This window comes from Culex pipiens, chromosome 2, assembly GCF_016801865.2.
Source record: "Culex pipiens pallens isolate TS chromosome 2, TS_CPP_V2, whole genome shotgun sequence".
Lineage (NCBI taxonomy): Eukaryota > Metazoa > Arthropoda > Insecta > Diptera > Culicidae > Culex > Culex pipiens.
In genome coordinates, this window is record NC_068938.1 from 7,456,232 (window position 1) to 7,474,819 (window position 18,588).

Below are 18,588 nucleotides of genomic sequence, written 5' to 3' on the forward strand. Positions count from 1 at the left end.
TTTCAAGCGGATAATTTTTTTATTTAAGTACCGCGGTGCTTTTTCAACCAGCAACATACAATTACAATTTTTGTTTGAATATACGTTAACAAAATCGACGCCCTATGTTCAGCAGCGCTGCATGCACCAAAAAAGCATAGGCCCGCCACCCTTTACTCTTTACCTCTCTTTACAACCCACCAATACTGAAGCGAGCCAGCCTGGCGAGCCACGCGCAAATGCTCGTCGCGTTCACACCGACCCTCTGAACGTCGGGGAAAAAATCTCCATACGGAAAAAATTCAACACATGTAAAGAGCTTCCTATTCATACGCAGCGGCATTATCGATGTGTTGGTAAATCTGGTTCAATCTGAGAGCGTGAACTGACAGCATTTTTGGGAGAGAGCGAAATGCCACCCCCAGGCGCAGGCCCCAGCTGACTTAGCTCGCTCAGGGAGCTGCTTGCAAAAGATAAACAAGCCAGCGCGTTGACAGCACGTTGAGAGCATGAATAAATGAGAGAGCGCGAGAGCACCACAGATATTGCTCTATATTTGGCGCACTTTTAGGCATCAGGCTGTTTTGCGCAGACTGGTGATGGCTTGTTTTAAAACTGGAATGTTCAACTGCGCGCGTTGAACCTCTGAAAATTGAATTTGTTCTGAAAACTTTTTTTTCACTGATGCTTAAAACAAATATTTTAATCATCTCGGATTCTTGTCAATATAGTTTTGTTTTTAACATCCTTTTGATTTTTCAGAAATTGAATTCCAAAACCATGAGGACATAACAGTGAGTAAATTCAATTCTCTAAAAATTTGATAAAGGATCAAAAGCGATACGACCTGGTTCTAAAAAGTATAAAGTAAAATGTCAATTTAATTTTTAACCAAGTTAGCTCAATATTAGTTGGGGCTAAAAAAGCCCAACAAACAGTTGAATTTCGACAAGGATTGCAGAGCGATTGCTCTATTTTTCTACACTCGCCACGCTAATGATTAAGTCTTAAAAATACATTTTAACGAGATAAAAAGTCTTAATCATACGTGTAATTAATTATTTGTATAAACAGAAAATTATAATAGTATAAAAATAATAAAACGTAAAAATAAAAGCCATTGGAAAGAAAAAAGTTTCAAACATTGTAACCGGGTCGACTTCAAGCACGAAGTCAAATCATCCAAAAGAGTTGAACCAGAATCCGGCTAAAAAACTCTATAATAAAGAATAAAAAAAATAACATTAAACAGGTACTACATTCGGGCACGAGTCGCCTCTGTTATTCACAATCAAGTTTTAACTGAGGAAACCCCGGAAATTTATGCAACTTATCCCTTTAAAATCAAACTGATAGTTAAATAAAAATATCTAATTAGTAAAAGCTTTGGCCCAATCAAAAAAGCAATGAAACTTTTAAAAAGTCGTACTAAAATTCCGGCCTGGTAAAAATCAGCGGAGAGGGTCAAAAATCCGTACGGTAAGAAAATAATCCGTACAGTTGGTAGCCTTACTTATGACAGAGAGAGGTGGTACCTCTTCGAGTTAAAAATTAAGAGTCAAACGAACGTTTCTACAACATTACGCAAAAAAATGCAAAAATCCGAAAAAAATATTTTTTATCAGTGTGCAATTTTCTCTGAAAAAAAAAAACAAAAGTCGAAAATTATGAGACCTGTCATTCATAGGCATAGAATAATATGATTAAGCCCTTTCTGAGCGTTGTTTTTTTTTCAAGAAGCAGGGGACCATCCATAAACCACGTGGACACTATAAAGGGGGGGGGAGTATGGCGATTGTCCACGATCCATACAAAAAAGAGATTTTTTTGTATGGGCAATTGTCCACGAGGGGGGGTTGACATTTCCAAAAAAGTGTCACCGTGGTTTATGGATAATTTTTAGAATTTACTCAGGTATTAAATAATATTTTGTTCACAGATGGACGAGGATTAGCGCTATTTTCAAAAGAAAACGTTACTTAATCCACCTTTAGGTGGTTGGTGCCTTCCTCGCATACAGCCACAGCCAAAAAAGTGTATAAATAACACTTATTTTTATCAAAATATCTGAGATCCGGCCTCAAAAAAGTGTATTGAAAACACTAAAGTACTTATAACTTTTGATAGGGTTGTCAGATCTTCAATCTTTTGGGCTTGTTGGAAAGGTCTTTTGATTACCTATCCAACGATGGGCATGATAGATCCGGACAAGTTTTTAATCAAAATATTTCAGATCGAGCCTAAAAAAAGTGTATAAATAACACTTCAGTTCTCATAACTTTTGATGGGGTTGTCGGATCTTCAATCTTTTGAATGCGTTGGAAAGGTCTTTCAAATATATTTCTAACAATATATAGCATGATGGGGTTTCTTAAAAAAAACCACCCTTTTTACAATCTTCAGGAGTTTAACTAAAATCGTTTTTTTTTGCATAACTTTTGAAGTACTTTACTAAACTTCATAATATTAACTAGGGTCTTGTGGGACTCCAAGACGGATCGAATGAGACAAAAACGGTTCAAAGCGGTTCAGCCAGTCCGGAGATAATCGTGTGCATATTTTTTCGGTGCACGGACTTACAGATATACACACGCACAGACATTTGTACAGAATTTGATTCTGAATCGATAGGTATACGTGAAGGTGGGTCTACGAGGTCGAATAAAGAAGTTCATTTTTCGAGTGATTTTATACCCTTTCTTCATTGAGGCGAGGAATTTTTTTTTAAGTTAGTTTTTGTATTTTTGAATTTTGAAGAAACTTTGCGTGTACTTTGTGAAGTCATCAGTATCTATACAATTTTGAAAATCATCCTTATTTCAAGGCTAATAACAAATATTTGGTATTTAGTATCTTCGGCAAAGTTGCTAGTGCTCTTAAAAAATATAAAAGTTACACTCTTAAAAAAACCAACTGGGTTGGTTAGACTTTCACTCAAAAAAAAATTTACCCAGAAAAAACATTTAAAAAAAATTCTTTTGTGGATATGATATAGATTACAAAAATGCCATCATTTAAGGTATGGCACAAGTTGGTAAAAATGCATTTAGAAGTGTTGCAATTTTTTCGCAAAAATAATAATTTTTGATTTGTTAACAAATTTTAAAAAATATGTTTGGTTTGCAAATTCGATCATGATTTCTACTGGTAATATTAAGTCATAGTATCAACAAAAAAAAAACAATTTTAAAAATCAATTGAATTTAAAAAATAATCGATGAACGAAGTCTCAGAGGATTGCTCGAGATGAAAACCGAATCTTTGGCGCCATATAGCATGAGAGTGTCAAATCTATTTCCGGAGTTATCCTGAAATAAAAAAAAATAATAATTTAAAATATCAGAATTTAAAATAATTAATTCGTAAAATATCCTTATCTTCTGGCTTTATCTCGGCTAATTGGTCCAAATTCTAATATCAGATTTAATTTATACTTTAAATTACCTTAAAAAATAATATCCTTGGTTATTAACCTTTTTAGAATTTCTTTAAAAAAAATTGAAATACTTGTAATTGAAAATTTTATAAAATTCAGAATAATATTCACATATATTTGATCGTAATTGGAGGAATAATTTAAAAAAAAAATGCTTAAGAAAAGATATTTACTCAAGTCCAAATGATACTAAAATAGATGTTTTGAAAAAAAAAATCACTCATGACATTTTCAAAATTTGTGCCAAACATTCTTAAAAAGCTCATTTTTTTATATTGTGCTGTTTTGAAAAAAAAAAATCAGAAATCTGATAAAAACTAGTATTTCAAGCAAGTTAATGTTTTTATATTGTAATTTGTATGGATATGATCGGTTGAAATATAAGATTAATTGATTGTTTCTAAATGGTTAATTGATTGTTTCTAGAAGTTTATTGTTTTAAACTTTGTATTCATCAATTATTGGATCGAAAATAACTAAAATAACAGAATATATTCCCTTCATGTACAAGCCGTTTTGCTTTTTCAACAAACCCATTAAAAAAAGGTTTCATCAGCTCATTACACTCTGCTTTAGCATTGGAAAATCATCCAATCTCTCCCACTGAGTCTTCCCACAAATTACACACCTGATATCTATGCTCCCTACGGTTATTTCCCAGAGGGAAGTTGCAGAACTTTCTTCCTTCAAATATGTAGTCGGGTTTTCAAAGCTTCCGATGCTGAGCAAAAATTTCACCTGGCAAAAACGACCCTCAACTATCAACGCAATGGCATCCCCCTGGAGCCAATTCCCAGAAGTAAAGAAGAAACAATCCTCACAAGAAAGGGGTATGTCCAATGGTTCGTATAGTAGTTATGTAGGTGTCAGATTTTACAGCCCAACTTTATGGAGTTTCCCAAAAACTAAAAAAAACTATTGCCTCTGTTGGTTGCTTTTTCGATAGAGACAGACAGACAAGAAAGAAAACAAGTGTCGGTCGTTGTGGAATTCCGGGGTGAGTCACATCACAGGGGGGAAGGCCGAAAAAAAGACAAGTTGGTAGCAATAAAAAAACAAAAAAAAAATCTGCACGACTCCGACAGGACGACAAGATTTGGGCAACTTTACTGACCCACAGAATCTGCAGGAAGAAGTGATGTAACTCTTTTTTTCTCGGGTAGATTCGGGTTCTGCTGGATTACCAGCAATAAAACCATTAAGTTTAGGTTTACGACTCTGTTTTACGAACGAACCTGTGTGTTGTGCGGCTGTCGGGTACCTCAAATTTCTGTGTATATTTTTTCGCCGTTGTTTTTCTTCCGCAGAAATGGCATGAAAAAAAGAGAAGTGAAAATATTCAAATCTTCCTGTTGCGTCGTCGTCGATATTTACTACACACTGACGGAGTCTGGGCCTGAAACAATAACAAAACGACCCCAAAAACATGCAGACAATTTTTATTAATATTCATCTATTTGTTCTCCTCCCCCAGGTTAAACTGCTGCTGCTGGGTGCGGGCGAATCGGGCAAGTCCACCTTCCTCAAGCAGATGCGGATAATCCACGGGATCAAGTTCGAGCCCGAGCTAGTTAAGGAGTATCAACATGTGATCTACCAAAATATAGTCAAAGGTGAGCATAGTTGAGTGTAAAAATTTACTAATATAGACGCGATGGTCCGAACTTCAAATAAAGTTTGAATTCAAGAAGTAAACTCGGTGAATTAAAAAATAAGAATTACAAATTAAATTCGAAGGCATCAAAGAGATTTCAAGATAATCTAACTATTATTTTTTTCCAATTACAAAAATAGATATTTATGAATGGAAGAATACATAAAAATATTTAAGTTCTGAAATCCAAGAAATTTTACCAAATAAAAGAAAAAAAAATATTTAATTTAACAATTTGTGCGAAACATTTGAAAATAATAAAAAAACAAATTGCACAGAAAACAAGATATTGACAAAAAAAAGCAAAATTTCAAAAAGTTAACAAAATTCAAAATAAATTGAAAATTTAAAAAAAAATCCGAAATTCTAGGAATTAAAGAAACTGTGCAAATTTAAATTTGTAGCATTTGTCGAAGTCGTTGTTTTTTTTTCAATTTCTGAAATTTCTTGATCTTCATGTTAAATTTGTATAATTTCATAAATTCCTATCCTATTATCTTATATTTCGTGGTTTTTTTATAATTATTGAGAATATTTTTTTTTGAAATTTTAATTCCTTTTCAATATCAAGATTTAAAAAAATAAGAATCTTAAGAAATTTGAAAAGAAATCTTGCTTAAAAAAGCTAAAGATTTTTTCCTCAAAATTAATAAATATAACGAATTGTGTGTGAAAAATGATCACCAGTAAGAAAATAAAAATTTCAAAAAAATATCAATAAAAGCATATCAAAATTAAGATTCTAGAATTTAAAAAAAAATTATGGAATTTAAGAAATAAAATTTATTCCAAAAAATCATGGCATTCGACAAAATTAACAAAATCCAGAAACTCAAAAAAGTAATTAATATATCGACATAAACTTTGAAAAATATTTGCAAAGGCCCAAATAAGAAAAAATCTAAAATCAAAGAAATTAACTAAATTTAAAAAAAATCAAAATACTCTGGAGATTTTTAAAATTCATGAAATTTAAAAAAATGGAAGGTTCAAGAAATTCAAAAAATTCAAGAAATTCAAGAAATTCAAGAAATTCAAGAAATTCAAGAAATTTAAGAAATCCAAAAATTCAAGAAATCCAAGAAATTCAAGAAATTTAAGAAATTTAAGAAATTTAAGAAATTTAAGAAATTTAAGAAATTTAAGAAATTTAAGAAATTTAAGAAATTAAAAAATTTAAGAAACTTAAGAAATTTAAAAAATTTTAGAAATTTAAGAAATTTAAGAAATTTAAGAAATTTAAGAAATTTAAGAAATTTAAGAAATTTAAGAAATTTAAGAAATTTAAAAAATTTAAGAAATTTAAGAAATTTAAGAAATTTAAGAAATTTAAGAAATTTAAGAAATTTAAGAAATTTAAGAAATTTAAGAAATTTAAGAAATTTAAGAAATTTAAGAAATTTAAGAAATTTAAGAAATTTAAGAAATTTAAGAAATTTAAGAAATTTAAGAAATTTAAGAAATTTAAGAAATTTAAGAAATTTAAGAAATTTAAGAAATTTAAGAAATTTAAGAAATTTAAGAAATTTAAGAAATTTAAGAAATTTAAGAAATTTAAGAAATTTAAGAAATTTAAGAAATTTAAGAAATTTAAGAAATTTAAGAAATTTAAGAAATTTAAGAAATTTAAGAAATTTAAGAAATTTAAGAAATTTAAGAAATTTAAGAAATTTAAGAAATTTAAGAAATTTAAGAAATTTAAGAAATTTAAGAAATTTAAGAAATTTAAGAAATTTAAAAAATTTAAGAAATTTAAGAAATTTAAGAAATTTAAGAAATTTAAGAAATTTAAGAAATTTAAAAAATTTAAGAAATTTAAAAAATTTAAGAAATTTAAGAAATTTAAGAAATTTAAGAAATTTAAGAAATTTAAGAAATTTAAGAAATTTAAGAAATTTAAGAAATTTAAGAAATTTAAGAAATTTAAGAAATTTAAGAAATTTAAGAAATTTAAGAAATTTAAGAAATTTAAGAAATTTAAGAAATTTAAGAAATTTAAGAAATTTAAGAAATTTAAGAAATTTAAGAAATTTAAGAAATTTAAGAAATTTAAGAAATTTAAGAAATTTAAGAAATTTAAGAAATTTAAGAAATTTAAGAAATTTAAGAAATTTAAGAAATTTAAGAAATTTAAGAAATTTAAGAAATTTAAGAAATTTAAGAAATTTAAGAAATTTAAGAAATTCAAGAAATTCAAGAAATTCAAGAAATTCAAGAAATTCAAGAAATTTAAGAAATTTAAGAAATTTAAGAAATTTAAGAAATTCAAGAAATTCAAGAAATTCAAAAAATTCAAGAAATTCAAGAAATTTAAGAAATTTAAGAAATTTAAGAAATTTAAGAAATTTAAGAAATTTAAGAAATTTAAGAAATTTAAGAAATTTAAGAAATTTAAGAAATTTAAGAAATTTAAGAAATTTAAGAAATTTAAGAAATTTAAGAAATTTAAGAAATTTAAGAAATTTAAGAAATTTAAGAAATTTAAGAAATTTAAGAAATTTAAGAAATTTAAGAAATTTAAGAAATTTAAGAAATTTAAGAAATTTAAGAAATTTAAGAAATTTAAGAAATTTAAGAAATTTAAGAAATTTAAGAAATTTAAGAAATTTAAGAAATTTAAGAAATTTAAGAAATTCAAGAAATTCAAGAAATTCAAGAAATTCAAGAAATTCAAGAAATTTAAGAAATTTAAGAAATTTAAGAAATTTAAGAAATTCAAGAAATTCAAGAAATTCAAAAAATTCAAGAAATTCAAGAAATTTAAGAAATTTAAGAAATTTAAGAAATTTAAGAAATTTAAGAAATTTAAGAAATTTAAGAAATTTAAGAAATTTAAGAAATTTAAGAAATTTAAGAAATTTAAGAAATTTAAGAAATTTAAGAAATTTAAGAAATTTAAGAAATTTAAGAAATTTAAGAAATTTAAGAAATTTAAGAAATTTAAGAAATTTAAGAAATTTAAGAAATTTAAGAAATTTAAGAAATTTAAGAAATTTAAGAAATTTAAGAAATTTAAGAAATTTAAGAAATTTAAGAAATTTAAGAAATTTAAGAAATTTAAGAAATTTAAGAAATTTAAGAAATTTAAGAAATTTAAGAAATTTAAGAAATTTAAGAAATTTAAGAAATTTAAGAAATTTAAGAAATTTAAGAAATTTAAGAAATTTAAGAAATTCAAGAAATTCAAGAAATTCAAGAAATTCAAGAAATTCAAGAAATTCAAGAAATTTAAGAAATTTAAGAAATTTAAGAAATTTAAGAAATTCAAGAAATTCAAGAAATTCAAAAAATTCAAGAAATTCAAGAAATTCAAGAAATTTAAGAAATTTAAGAAATTTAAGAAATTTAAGAAATTTAAGAAATTTAAGAAATTTAAGAAATTTAAGAAATTTAAGAAATTTAAGAAATTTAAGAAATTTAAGAAATTTAAGAAATTTTAGAAATTTAAGAAATTTTAGAAATTTAAGAAATTTAAGAAATTTAAGAAATTTAAGAAATTTAAGAAATTTAAGAAATTTAAGAAATTTAAGAAATTTAAGAAATTTAAGAAATTTAAGAAATTTAAGAAATTTAAGAAATTTAAGAAATTTAAGAAATTTAAGAAATTTAAGAAATTTAAGAAATTTAAGAAATTTAAGAAATTTAAGAAATTTAAGAAATTTAAGAAATTTAAGAAATTTAAGAAATTTAAGAAATTTAAGAAATTTAAGAAATTTAAGAAATTTAAGAAATTTAAGAAATTTAAGAAATTTAAGAAATTTAAGAAATTTAAGAAATTTAAGAAATTTAAGAAATTTAAGAAATTTAAGAAATTTAAGAAATTTAAGAAATTTAAGAAATTTAAGAAATTTAAGAAATTTAAGAAATTTAAGAAATTTAAGAAATTTAAGAAATTTAAGAAATTTAAGAAATTCAAGAAATTCAAGAAGTTCAAGAAGCTTAAGAAATTCAAGAAGTTCAAGAAATTCATGAAATTCAAGAAATTTTAGAAATTAATGAAATTAAAGAAATTAAAAAAAATTACGAAATTTACAATATTAAAGAAATTCAAATAATTCAAGGAATTCAAGAAATTTAACAATTTAAAAAAATAAACTATTCAAGAATTTCAATAAATCTGAAAAATGCAAGAAATGTATGAATTCAAGAAATTTAAGAAATTCACCAAGTTCAGGCAGTTAAAAAAATACATAAAAATCGACAAATGCAAGAAATTTTAGAAAAAAAAAAAACAAGATGTTCTAAAAATTTAACCTTGCTTGGTTTCGCTCTATTGAAAATTATTTGCGGTTTTCAGAAACATAGAAATAAAAATTTCTGTTTTAAAACTTAAAATAATACTCCGCAAATAACTTCAAAATAACTTTAAAAAAATATCACTCCCTTCTCCCTTTTCCAGGCATGCAAGTGCTGTGCGACGCTAGGGATAAGCTAGATATACCATGGGAGAATCCGACCTCCCAGCTGGCCGCAAACCAGGCGGTCATGTTCCACAGCGGCATCCTGCTGGACGCGGAACAGTTCCACCAGTACGTGCCGATCGTGGCGATGCTGTGGCAGGACCGGGCCATCCGGCGGGCCTACGACCGGCGGAGAGAGTTTCAAATTGTGAGTAAAAAAGTTTTCAGTTTCAATTTCAGAAAAGAGAGGGGAAAACCGAGGGAAGAGCGTTAATAAAGTCTGTTAAATATTGAGGAAATTAATTAGCTCGAGTTCGATTCCGGCAGATTTTGCCGCTTTCCTCCAAATAGCATCGAAATCTTGAGTCACTTGAAAATAGCAACACAACGCAGGAAATTGAGAAGAGAGAGCAGCTTGACAGCATCCAACTGCCGGAACGTGACACCGGGTTTTGCTTGCTGCTGCAACGAACGTAAACAAACTTGACATTCCACGTGCAGGGTAGAGTGGGTGATGTTTGGATTCAGATCTGGTAGAATTTTTGGAGAAATTTGTGCAAACGAATTCAAGCATATCTTATTATGTGCAACACAATTTAATTTTTATATTTGTTCAAATTCAAGGCTTTGAATAGTTTTTGTCTCGTTGTCATAAGTTCTTGTTTTGCTGCTTTCTACTTGACATTCAATCCTGGAGTATTTTTTAAAGTCCAATAAACCATTTTTTCGATTCTTGCTTTCGATTATTTTTGAAACCGCCTTTAGTCAGGGTTATTCAAAAACACTTAGAAAGCAAAAAAAAAAAAAACTTTGGTTTATTTGACCTTTAAAAATATAACTGAGGTTTTTGTAATGTTGCCTAGTAAAATCAATGTTTTACTTCGTCGTCGTCGTGCTAACTTGTGGTGGTCAACCGAACTAAACGTGTTTGTTATTGTTTACATTGCGTGCTTTCGCTTTTGTTTATTCAAGGTTAAACATTAAAACGCGTTTTTCTCGAAACGTCAAAAAAACGACGTACGACAAGATAGCACGACAGCGTCAACTTGTTCATTTTTCGGTTTGAGTTTTTTGCTTGAACCTTAATTTAATCCTTAATTTTCTCAAAATTGATTTATGATTGTATCCAACAATCCTCGTGGTTACTTTTTAGAAAATTCATTTTTGATGCACTTTAGATTTTTTTTAATATTTCGCATAAATTTAAGTTTAAATGTTTATCACATCTTTATATTTTTAGGAAATAAAACCATTAATCGATTTTTTTGGAGTTTGTTTCAATCTGTTTGTTTAATTCTGTTCCGTTTTTATGGTCCCATTTTATTTCTTAAATGTATTCATGAATTGACACAGATACCAGTATTTCTAATATTTTTTCAAGCCTTTTTTCCTTTCTTTTTGCTTTGAATAACAGAGACATTTTTGACGTTTTATGCAATTCAGCTTTTCTTTATATTTTTTTCGTTTGAATTTAGGCCGATGCAAATATTTTTCAAATTTTTTGTCCCTCGGCCCTGACCAAGAGGGGGTGGGGGGGGGGGGAATAAAAAATAAAAAATATAAAAAATAAATAGCAAGCCGTAGTCTATACATTTAAATGCTAAAAGTGTTTTGAAATGCATTTTACACTAGTTCAGTTGTTTTGCAATCATTAATTTTTCAAAAAATGTAAAATTTGACGAAAACAAAAAAAATAGCGAACAAAAACTTTTTTCGATACTAAACATCGACAATTTTCAAAAATTCAAAAGATGTTTTAATCGACTCAAACATGCCACAAATGATTTTAAACGCAGGGGAATGCATTTTTTTTTTTTAATTTCAGCTGATTGCACTTACATTTCCATTGACATTTCGAAGTTTTTTGAACAAATTTTTCTGCCCCCTGAATTTTCGGGCCAACTTGGGGGGGGGGGGGGGTAATGGGAAAAAAATTAAATAAAATTTGTACCAGCGTAAATATAAATAGATGAAGCCATTCAGCAAAAAGGTGAATTCAGGAAGGTTGGAAATGTGATTGGTTGAATATTACCTCTTTTTTGAGTAATTTTATCTAAAAAAATATAAATGTTGAATTCAAGAAAATTATTATTTTTCATCTGATGAAAATTTCTTTCGTTCTCGATGTAAAATTTAACATTTTTGCCTTCCTCACCTCACTGAGGAAAGGCTATAAAATCACTCGAAAAATGAACTTCTTAAATAGGCCTCGCAGACCCACCTTCACGTATACATATCGACTCCGAATCAAATTCTGAGCAAATGTCTGTGCGTGTGGATGGACGTAGAATTTTTTTTCTAACTTACTTTTCTCGGAACTGGCTTGACCGATTTTGTCCGGATCTGTGTCGCTAGATCTGTCTTCAGGTCCCCTGAGTCTTTTTTGAATATCATTAAGTTTAGTAAAGTACTTCAAAAATTATGCTAAAAAACGAGTTTGACTGAAGATTGTATAAAGGGTGGTTTTTGTAAGAAAACCCGTCATGCTACACATTTTAGAAAGGTATTTGAAAGACCTTTCCAACGAGTCCAAAACATTGAAGATCTGACAACCTTATTAAAAGTTATTAGCACTTAAGTGTTATTTATGCACTTTTTGAAGGCCAGATCTTAGATATTTTGATGAAAACGTTATTCGGATATTTCATGCGACCTATCTTTGGATAGGTAATAAAAAACACAAGTTGGATTGGAGATCTCAATCTAGTGGTATGAATAATGAGTCAAATTGATAACACTGATAAACACCGCCCTTTTGTGTCTATTTTGGATAGCACCCTTTAAATTTGAGGAAGGCACCAACCACCTAAGGGTGGATTAAGTAACGTTTTTGTTAAATTTTATCCTTAAAAAAATAATCTTGAAATTTAAAAATCTAACTCAATATTTTGAAATGTTAAAAATCATTTCATAGCATTTTCAAAAGGTTAAAAACTAAAATCAATAATAAAAAATCAGAAAGTTTTTTTTTGTATTTATTTTTTTTAAATAGACTATCTTTGAAACCAGCAGTCAAATCAACAATGTTAAATAAAGGAAATTATGGAAATTTCCAATTATTTAATTTTTCATAAAATTTTGTAGAATTGCAAAAATAATCGAAAAAAAGTAACCTTAAAAAGGCATATTTTTATAAAATTGAAAATTCCGTATTTAGGGAATTAATTTTTTTAGGACCAAACATCGGAAAAAGACGGAACTTTAGGAAAATTACGTTTTAAAATATTCTTAGTAATTTTGCTTATTTTTGGCAGTGATAATGGTTATACTGATACTTTTTGCTTTGAAATTTTGCTTTTGTTTAAGACTGAATCGTTTTGCGGTTTTTTATCAAGATTTTTGCCTTCAATTCTTTTTATGGATATTAATGCTTTATTTTTGTGTTGATCTAATTATTTTTTTTAAATTGTTTTTTTTTTATTTCTTGTTGGTTTCTGTTAATACTATTTACAATTTTCATGTCAAAGGGGTTGTGTTTTTCTCGCTGTTTGTTTTTCTCTATTTAAACATCAACCCACCTACCTTACAATATACGATACTGAACCGCCTTCCCGCATAAAATTATATGATGATTTGCACTGTTAAAACCATGCAATTACAATACATATTATAATATTTATGGTAAGATTATTGTTGAGATTTTCGAACTTTATTGGAATGACGATGATGCTACTATAAAATTCATGGTTACAGCTAATTGGAAGGTTTTAATATTGGAAGTCTCATAAAGTTATAACAAATAAGCTACCGTAAAATGTATGGATACATCAAATTGCATGGTATTGACATAAGTAATATGACGATGTATTTTTTTCAATTTTTAGCAATAGTAAATTCCATTGTAATATCATAGTTACGTAATGGAAAATTGTTATTCTTTGAAATATAAATTACGCCAGCTTCAAATGGATTCAATATTTGAATGAAACAAGAGTGTTTTAAAATGTGTTTTACACCAGGCCAATTGTTTTGCAATCTTTAGTTTTCAAAATATCTAAGTATTGAAGAAATTATGTTCTTTTGCAAAAAAAAACTTTTGCGGTACTGTGCATCTCAATTTCACAAACATCAAACATATTTTTAAACGCGCTCAAACATGTTAAATAAGTTTATCAACACAGTAAATGCATTTAAAATTGTTTTCAGTTTATTAGACTTCTAATTCCATTAAAAAAATAATTTATTGTTTTTTTTACCTCCTGATTTTTCGAGCTGATTTTGAAGAAAGCGACATAAACTTTGAAAAATGTTTGCAAGGATAAAAATTTAATTAAATTAAATTGATTAAAGATTGTCCATTCCGTGTGGATCAATCGGACCGCGCACTGGACTCACAATCCAGAGGTCGTCGGTTCGGATCTCGCAGTGGGCGGGCACCCTGAAATGCTAAGTGTCAGAATGGGGTTTCGGCGCGTTTGCTCCGTGACATGCTCTCGTACACTTAGGAGCACAGGGCGGTGAAGTCCTTGTAGATGAAAAGAAGACACTAGTGGTTGGTACTAGCAAAGTATAGCAATGGTGGCCGACAGCTATAAAGTCAACTTCGTTTTTTTTCGTTCTATGGATTAAAATAAAGTTAAATTTGGTAAGTATATTGAGAATAAATTTTAATATACCTATCAGAAATATATTTTCAATACTAAATTGAATTTTAAATAGTCATATATTTTGATAAAGTGCACTGTTTTAATGTTGAACACTCAACCACAGACAAGCCCTGTGTCTCAACCCTAGTGTTTAAAATTTATTTTGCGTTTGCTGCTTTAAGGTTTTAATAGGTTAGGTGTCCACACACTTTTTTTGTATGGAGCGTAAATAATTGTCAACACAATACAATAATTTTTAAATTCAAGAACATAAAAAAAATAAATTCTATTAGACACTTTTATATTTTTAAATGTCGAAGTTTTTACATTTTCACATTTCAACATTTTTAACATTTTAACATTTTAACATTTTAACATTTTAACATTTTAACATTTTAACATTTTAACATTTTAACATTTTAACATTTTAACATTTTAACATTTTAACATTTTAACATTTTAACATTTTAACATTTTAACATTTTAACATTTTAACATTTTAACATTTTAACATTTTAACATTTTAACATTTTAACATTTTAACATTTTAATATTTTAACATTTTAACATTTTAACATTTTAACATTTCAACATTTTAACATTTTAACATTTTAGCATTTTAACATTTTAACATTTTAACATTTTAACATTTTAACATTTTAACATTTTAACATTTTAACATTTTAACATTTTAACATTTTAACATTTTAACATTTTAACATTTTAACATTTTAACATTTTAACATTTTAACATTTTAACATTTTAACATTTTAACATTTTAACATTTTAACATTTTAACATTTTAACATTTTAACATTTTAACATTTTAACATTTTAACATTTTAACATTTTAACATTTTAACATTTTAACATTTTAACATTTTAACATTTTAACATTTTAACATTTTAACATTTTAACATTTTAACATTTTAACATTCTAACATTTGGCATTTTTACCATTTTTACTCATTAAAAATGCAAACGAACGCATCATCACACTGAACCTGTGCAGCCGACGCTCATGAAAAGAACGCACCATGACACTGAACCAACGCAGCCGACCTTCATGAAACAAACGAACCACGATTGAGAGAGCTGTCAAATTGTTTTACTCGCGCGTGTATAATCATGTTCGTGTTGGCTGCTGCTCGGAACCGGATTGTGTCGAATAAAATCGCGTGTGCCTGGGCATTTGCCGCATCCGCTGTTCCCTGTTTGCTGTTCTGGTTGTTGGATGGATAAATCCGACTGATCAACGGATGGTGGTGAGTATTAGGAAGTTGGTGAAATTTGGGAAGGCAGCATCAGCACGCAGGCATTTTTCATGGCTTGCAGCTCTTCGCTGATTTTTTTTTTATTTTCTTCTACAGGGACTACTTTCGCCGTGTTTGTACTACTGATACTCCCTGCCGCCGTCAAGGGTACGTTCCAGATGGTGTTCTTTCCAGTTCCGCTAGATGACCTACCCGGAATGGCGACCTGGAGTTTTGTTGTGGAAGAACCAACAAAAGTGAGTATTGTAGGAAAACTCTGTTGGGGGACGACATAAGCAAGGGAAAGAACCCCGCGATGGTGGTTTGTTTTAAACTTGTGTTGAGGATAGTAATGAGCTCGGAAGGAACGCAAAATTCTGTTCTAGAAACATCCAAGGAAAAGCTGATACGAAACTCGGGAGGATCGCAAAACTCCATTTTTATATGGAGTTTTGCCAAAAAAAAACGGGCATGAAAAGGTTCACGAAAAGATTTTTCTTAAGCGGTATGCATAAAAATGGAACAGAAATTTCTTCCGCGGTGCTTGTTTGCATTTTTTTTGATAAAAAAATTCAAATATTTGGATTTGCTTATTTGAATGCGACTACAAACGAATCTCAAAACGTTGAATCTTAATAAAAAAAGGATTGAAGTAAACCAGATGGAAAAACCTAAGAATTATCATTAAATAATCTGGAGGAAAGAAAACAAAAAAATCAAAATTTTGTTTTGTTTAAAAAATCATCATTTGAAAATTCATAATTTGAAAAATTCAGAACATCAAAAATTTAATACAGATCCAATTCGTTAATTCGAATTTCGATACTTTGAATGTCCGCTAATTCGAATGCTCGCTAATTCGAACGTTTTCGAATTAAAAAACTTTCAAACGTCAAAACTGAGTTGACAAACTAATTTAAAAATTTTAATTTAAGAATTTAAGAATTTAAAAATTTTAAATTAAGAATTTAAGAATTTAAGAATTTAAGAATTTAAGAATTTAAGAATTTAAGAATTTAAGAATTTAAGAATTTAAGAATTTAAGAATTTAAGAATTTAAGAATTTAAGAATTTAAGAATTTAAGAATTTAAGAATTTAAGAATTTAAAAATTTAAGAATTTAAGAATTTAAGAATTTAAGAATTTAAGAATTTAAGAGTTTAAGAATTTCAGAATTTCAGAATTTCTGAATTTCTGAATTTCTGAATTTCAGAATTTCAGAATTTCAGAATTTCAGAATTTCAGAATTTAAGAATTTAGGAATTTAGGAATTTAGGAATTTAGGAGTTTATGAATTTAGGAATTTAGGAATTTAGGAATTTAGGAATTTAAGAATTTAGGAATTTAAGAATTTAGGAATTTAGGAATTTAGAATTAATGAATCTTAGAATTTTAGAAGCTTATAATTTAAGAATTAAAGAATTTTTAAATTTAGGAATTTGCAAATTAAAAAAATAATTTGAAATCCAGTTTTTTTTTTCACTGTTGAGTCTTATATTAATTATAATTTTAAATAATAATAATTTTAGAATTTATTAACTTAATTATTTTTAGAATTTAACAATCAAATAACACCGACCTACGATTTTTTTTGTTCAGGTTCAACTCGAGCGGAAGCATAAAACTTGCGCACCTTTTTTTTACCGCGTTACTTCTGAGCTTTGTACTCAGCATTATGAAAAATGTTTGATTTTATCCTTTACTTAATTGTCTTCTCATTTTAAGCACTAACGAAATCAGCAAATCAATCCGGATTCTCCAGTCGACAAAAAGGAACCGGTGGTCAGTTTGAACGCACCATGACATCACCAATTCGAGAAGAAACAAGAATCGGTCGCGATTGAGATCTTGAAATGGAATCGAAAGCGAAAGAAAGCGGCTTCGTTTTGGTGTTTGCAAAACTCTGGAGAGGGCATTATCAATTAACAATTGAAAAAAAAACCTAAAAGATTCAATGTTGAATGTAAATAAATTACAATGAAAAATATAAAGTACTGTAAAACATACTGTATTTACTATTTATTTTAATGTCCGAATATTGTTGTCACAGTACAATTTAGTAGGGAACAAACCATGAAAAACAATAATTTTACTGTGTAATTCATTGTAATGCTTATTAGTTTTATTGTTCGCATATAGTTTTTACCGCATCATTTATTAGATAAAAAACCATGAAGAACTGTAAATTGACTGTGCAATGCATTGTAATGCTTGCTGTTTTTATTATTAAAGTATGATATTTTCTATAGTCAGGACGAGTTTTTGGATGAAAAATGCAACATTAGATTAACAGTAAAATGCGTCGTATTTGGAAAAAAAATGTATGGAAAAATTTCGAAATTTTTATGGTACCGGTGCATAACAACCCCCCTTTTTTATGGTAAAATCCCAAAATACGACGCAAATTATCTTAAAAAACGATGCTGTCTACTGTTAAAACACTGTCAAAATGACAATATATTTTATCGTTTTGTAACGTTAAAATTTACTGTAAGTTCATCAGAAATCTTTATGCGGGTTGTCATTAGAGACACCACACTCGTACTCCCACCTCCTGGTTGAATGTTTCCCTGTGTTTAGTGTGTGATCAACAGCAAAGTAAACAACAACAACTACACCACATTTAATTACATCGAATTTCCAGCGGACCACTTTTCCGGTTCGGGGGGTGCAGTTTCCCTAATGTGTGTTATTGCGGCTGCATCCCTCGAACCAATTGATTGCAGCTTCTGAAATCGTACGGAAATCGATTCAGTCTGGTTGCAAACCGGTTTTAAGGTGGAGATTTTATGAGAATATTAAAGGTTTACGTTTTTTATAAATCGACTCCAGGTAATTCCCACGATTTTGGTAGCAAATCAAATAATAAAAACATTTTTTATCAGACAGAGTCGAAGAGAGGGTGGTTTGAAGGGGGAAATGGTTTATTGTTTCCACACACAAACACACATGTGTCTTTGTGTATCAATACCGGGTTGGCTTAAATCCAAAACAAACCAGCAAATATTTACACGCGGCGTTGCATTTGGCTGCTGGCCTCTGTTTGCCATCAAACTGAAAGGACTGAGAGTCGTAAAAATCGAACCCCGCGCGCGCGTGATTAAATAAATGAATAAAAAGTGCAAATAATGCGCCACAATAAGTGTGTGCAATCAATTTCAAATGCATTCGCCATTTGGTGGTGGTTAAGGGGAGGGATAGATCAGACAAGCATTTCAATTGCACTAATTAAAGCGAAAATATTGAACTATTGGCTTCAGGTTGTTGTTGTTGATGTT

At 28.5% G+C, this 18,588-nt stretch overlaps 1 protein-coding gene and 1 long non-coding RNA gene across 3 annotated transcripts in view; both read left to right on the top strand.

Annotated features, from left to right (window-relative positions):
* LOC120425173 (guanine nucleotide-binding protein subunit alpha homolog) overlaps nt 1–18,588 on the top strand; it is a 45,914-nt gene that overhangs the window by 14,961 nt on the left and 12,365 nt on the right. Inside the window, exons 2-3 of the mRNA XM_039589607.2 lie at nt 4,890–5,028; nt 9,469–9,677. Coding sequence (XP_039445541.1) covers nt 4,890–5,028; nt 9,469–9,677 — 348 coding nt within the window. The remainder of the gene's footprint in view (nt 1–4,889; nt 5,029–9,468; nt 9,678–18,588) is intronic.
* LOC120425174 (uncharacterized) lies at nt 14,830–17,246 on the top strand. 2 transcript variants are annotated; one of them, XR_005606484.2, is made up of 3 exons: nt 14,830–15,322; nt 15,393–15,567; nt 17,036–17,246. It is a non-coding gene; the product is annotated as an uncharacterized LOC120425174 (long non-coding RNA). The 2 variants fall into 2 exon arrangements; XR_008212037.1 differs by having other exon boundaries at nt 14,831–15,322; nt 15,428–15,567.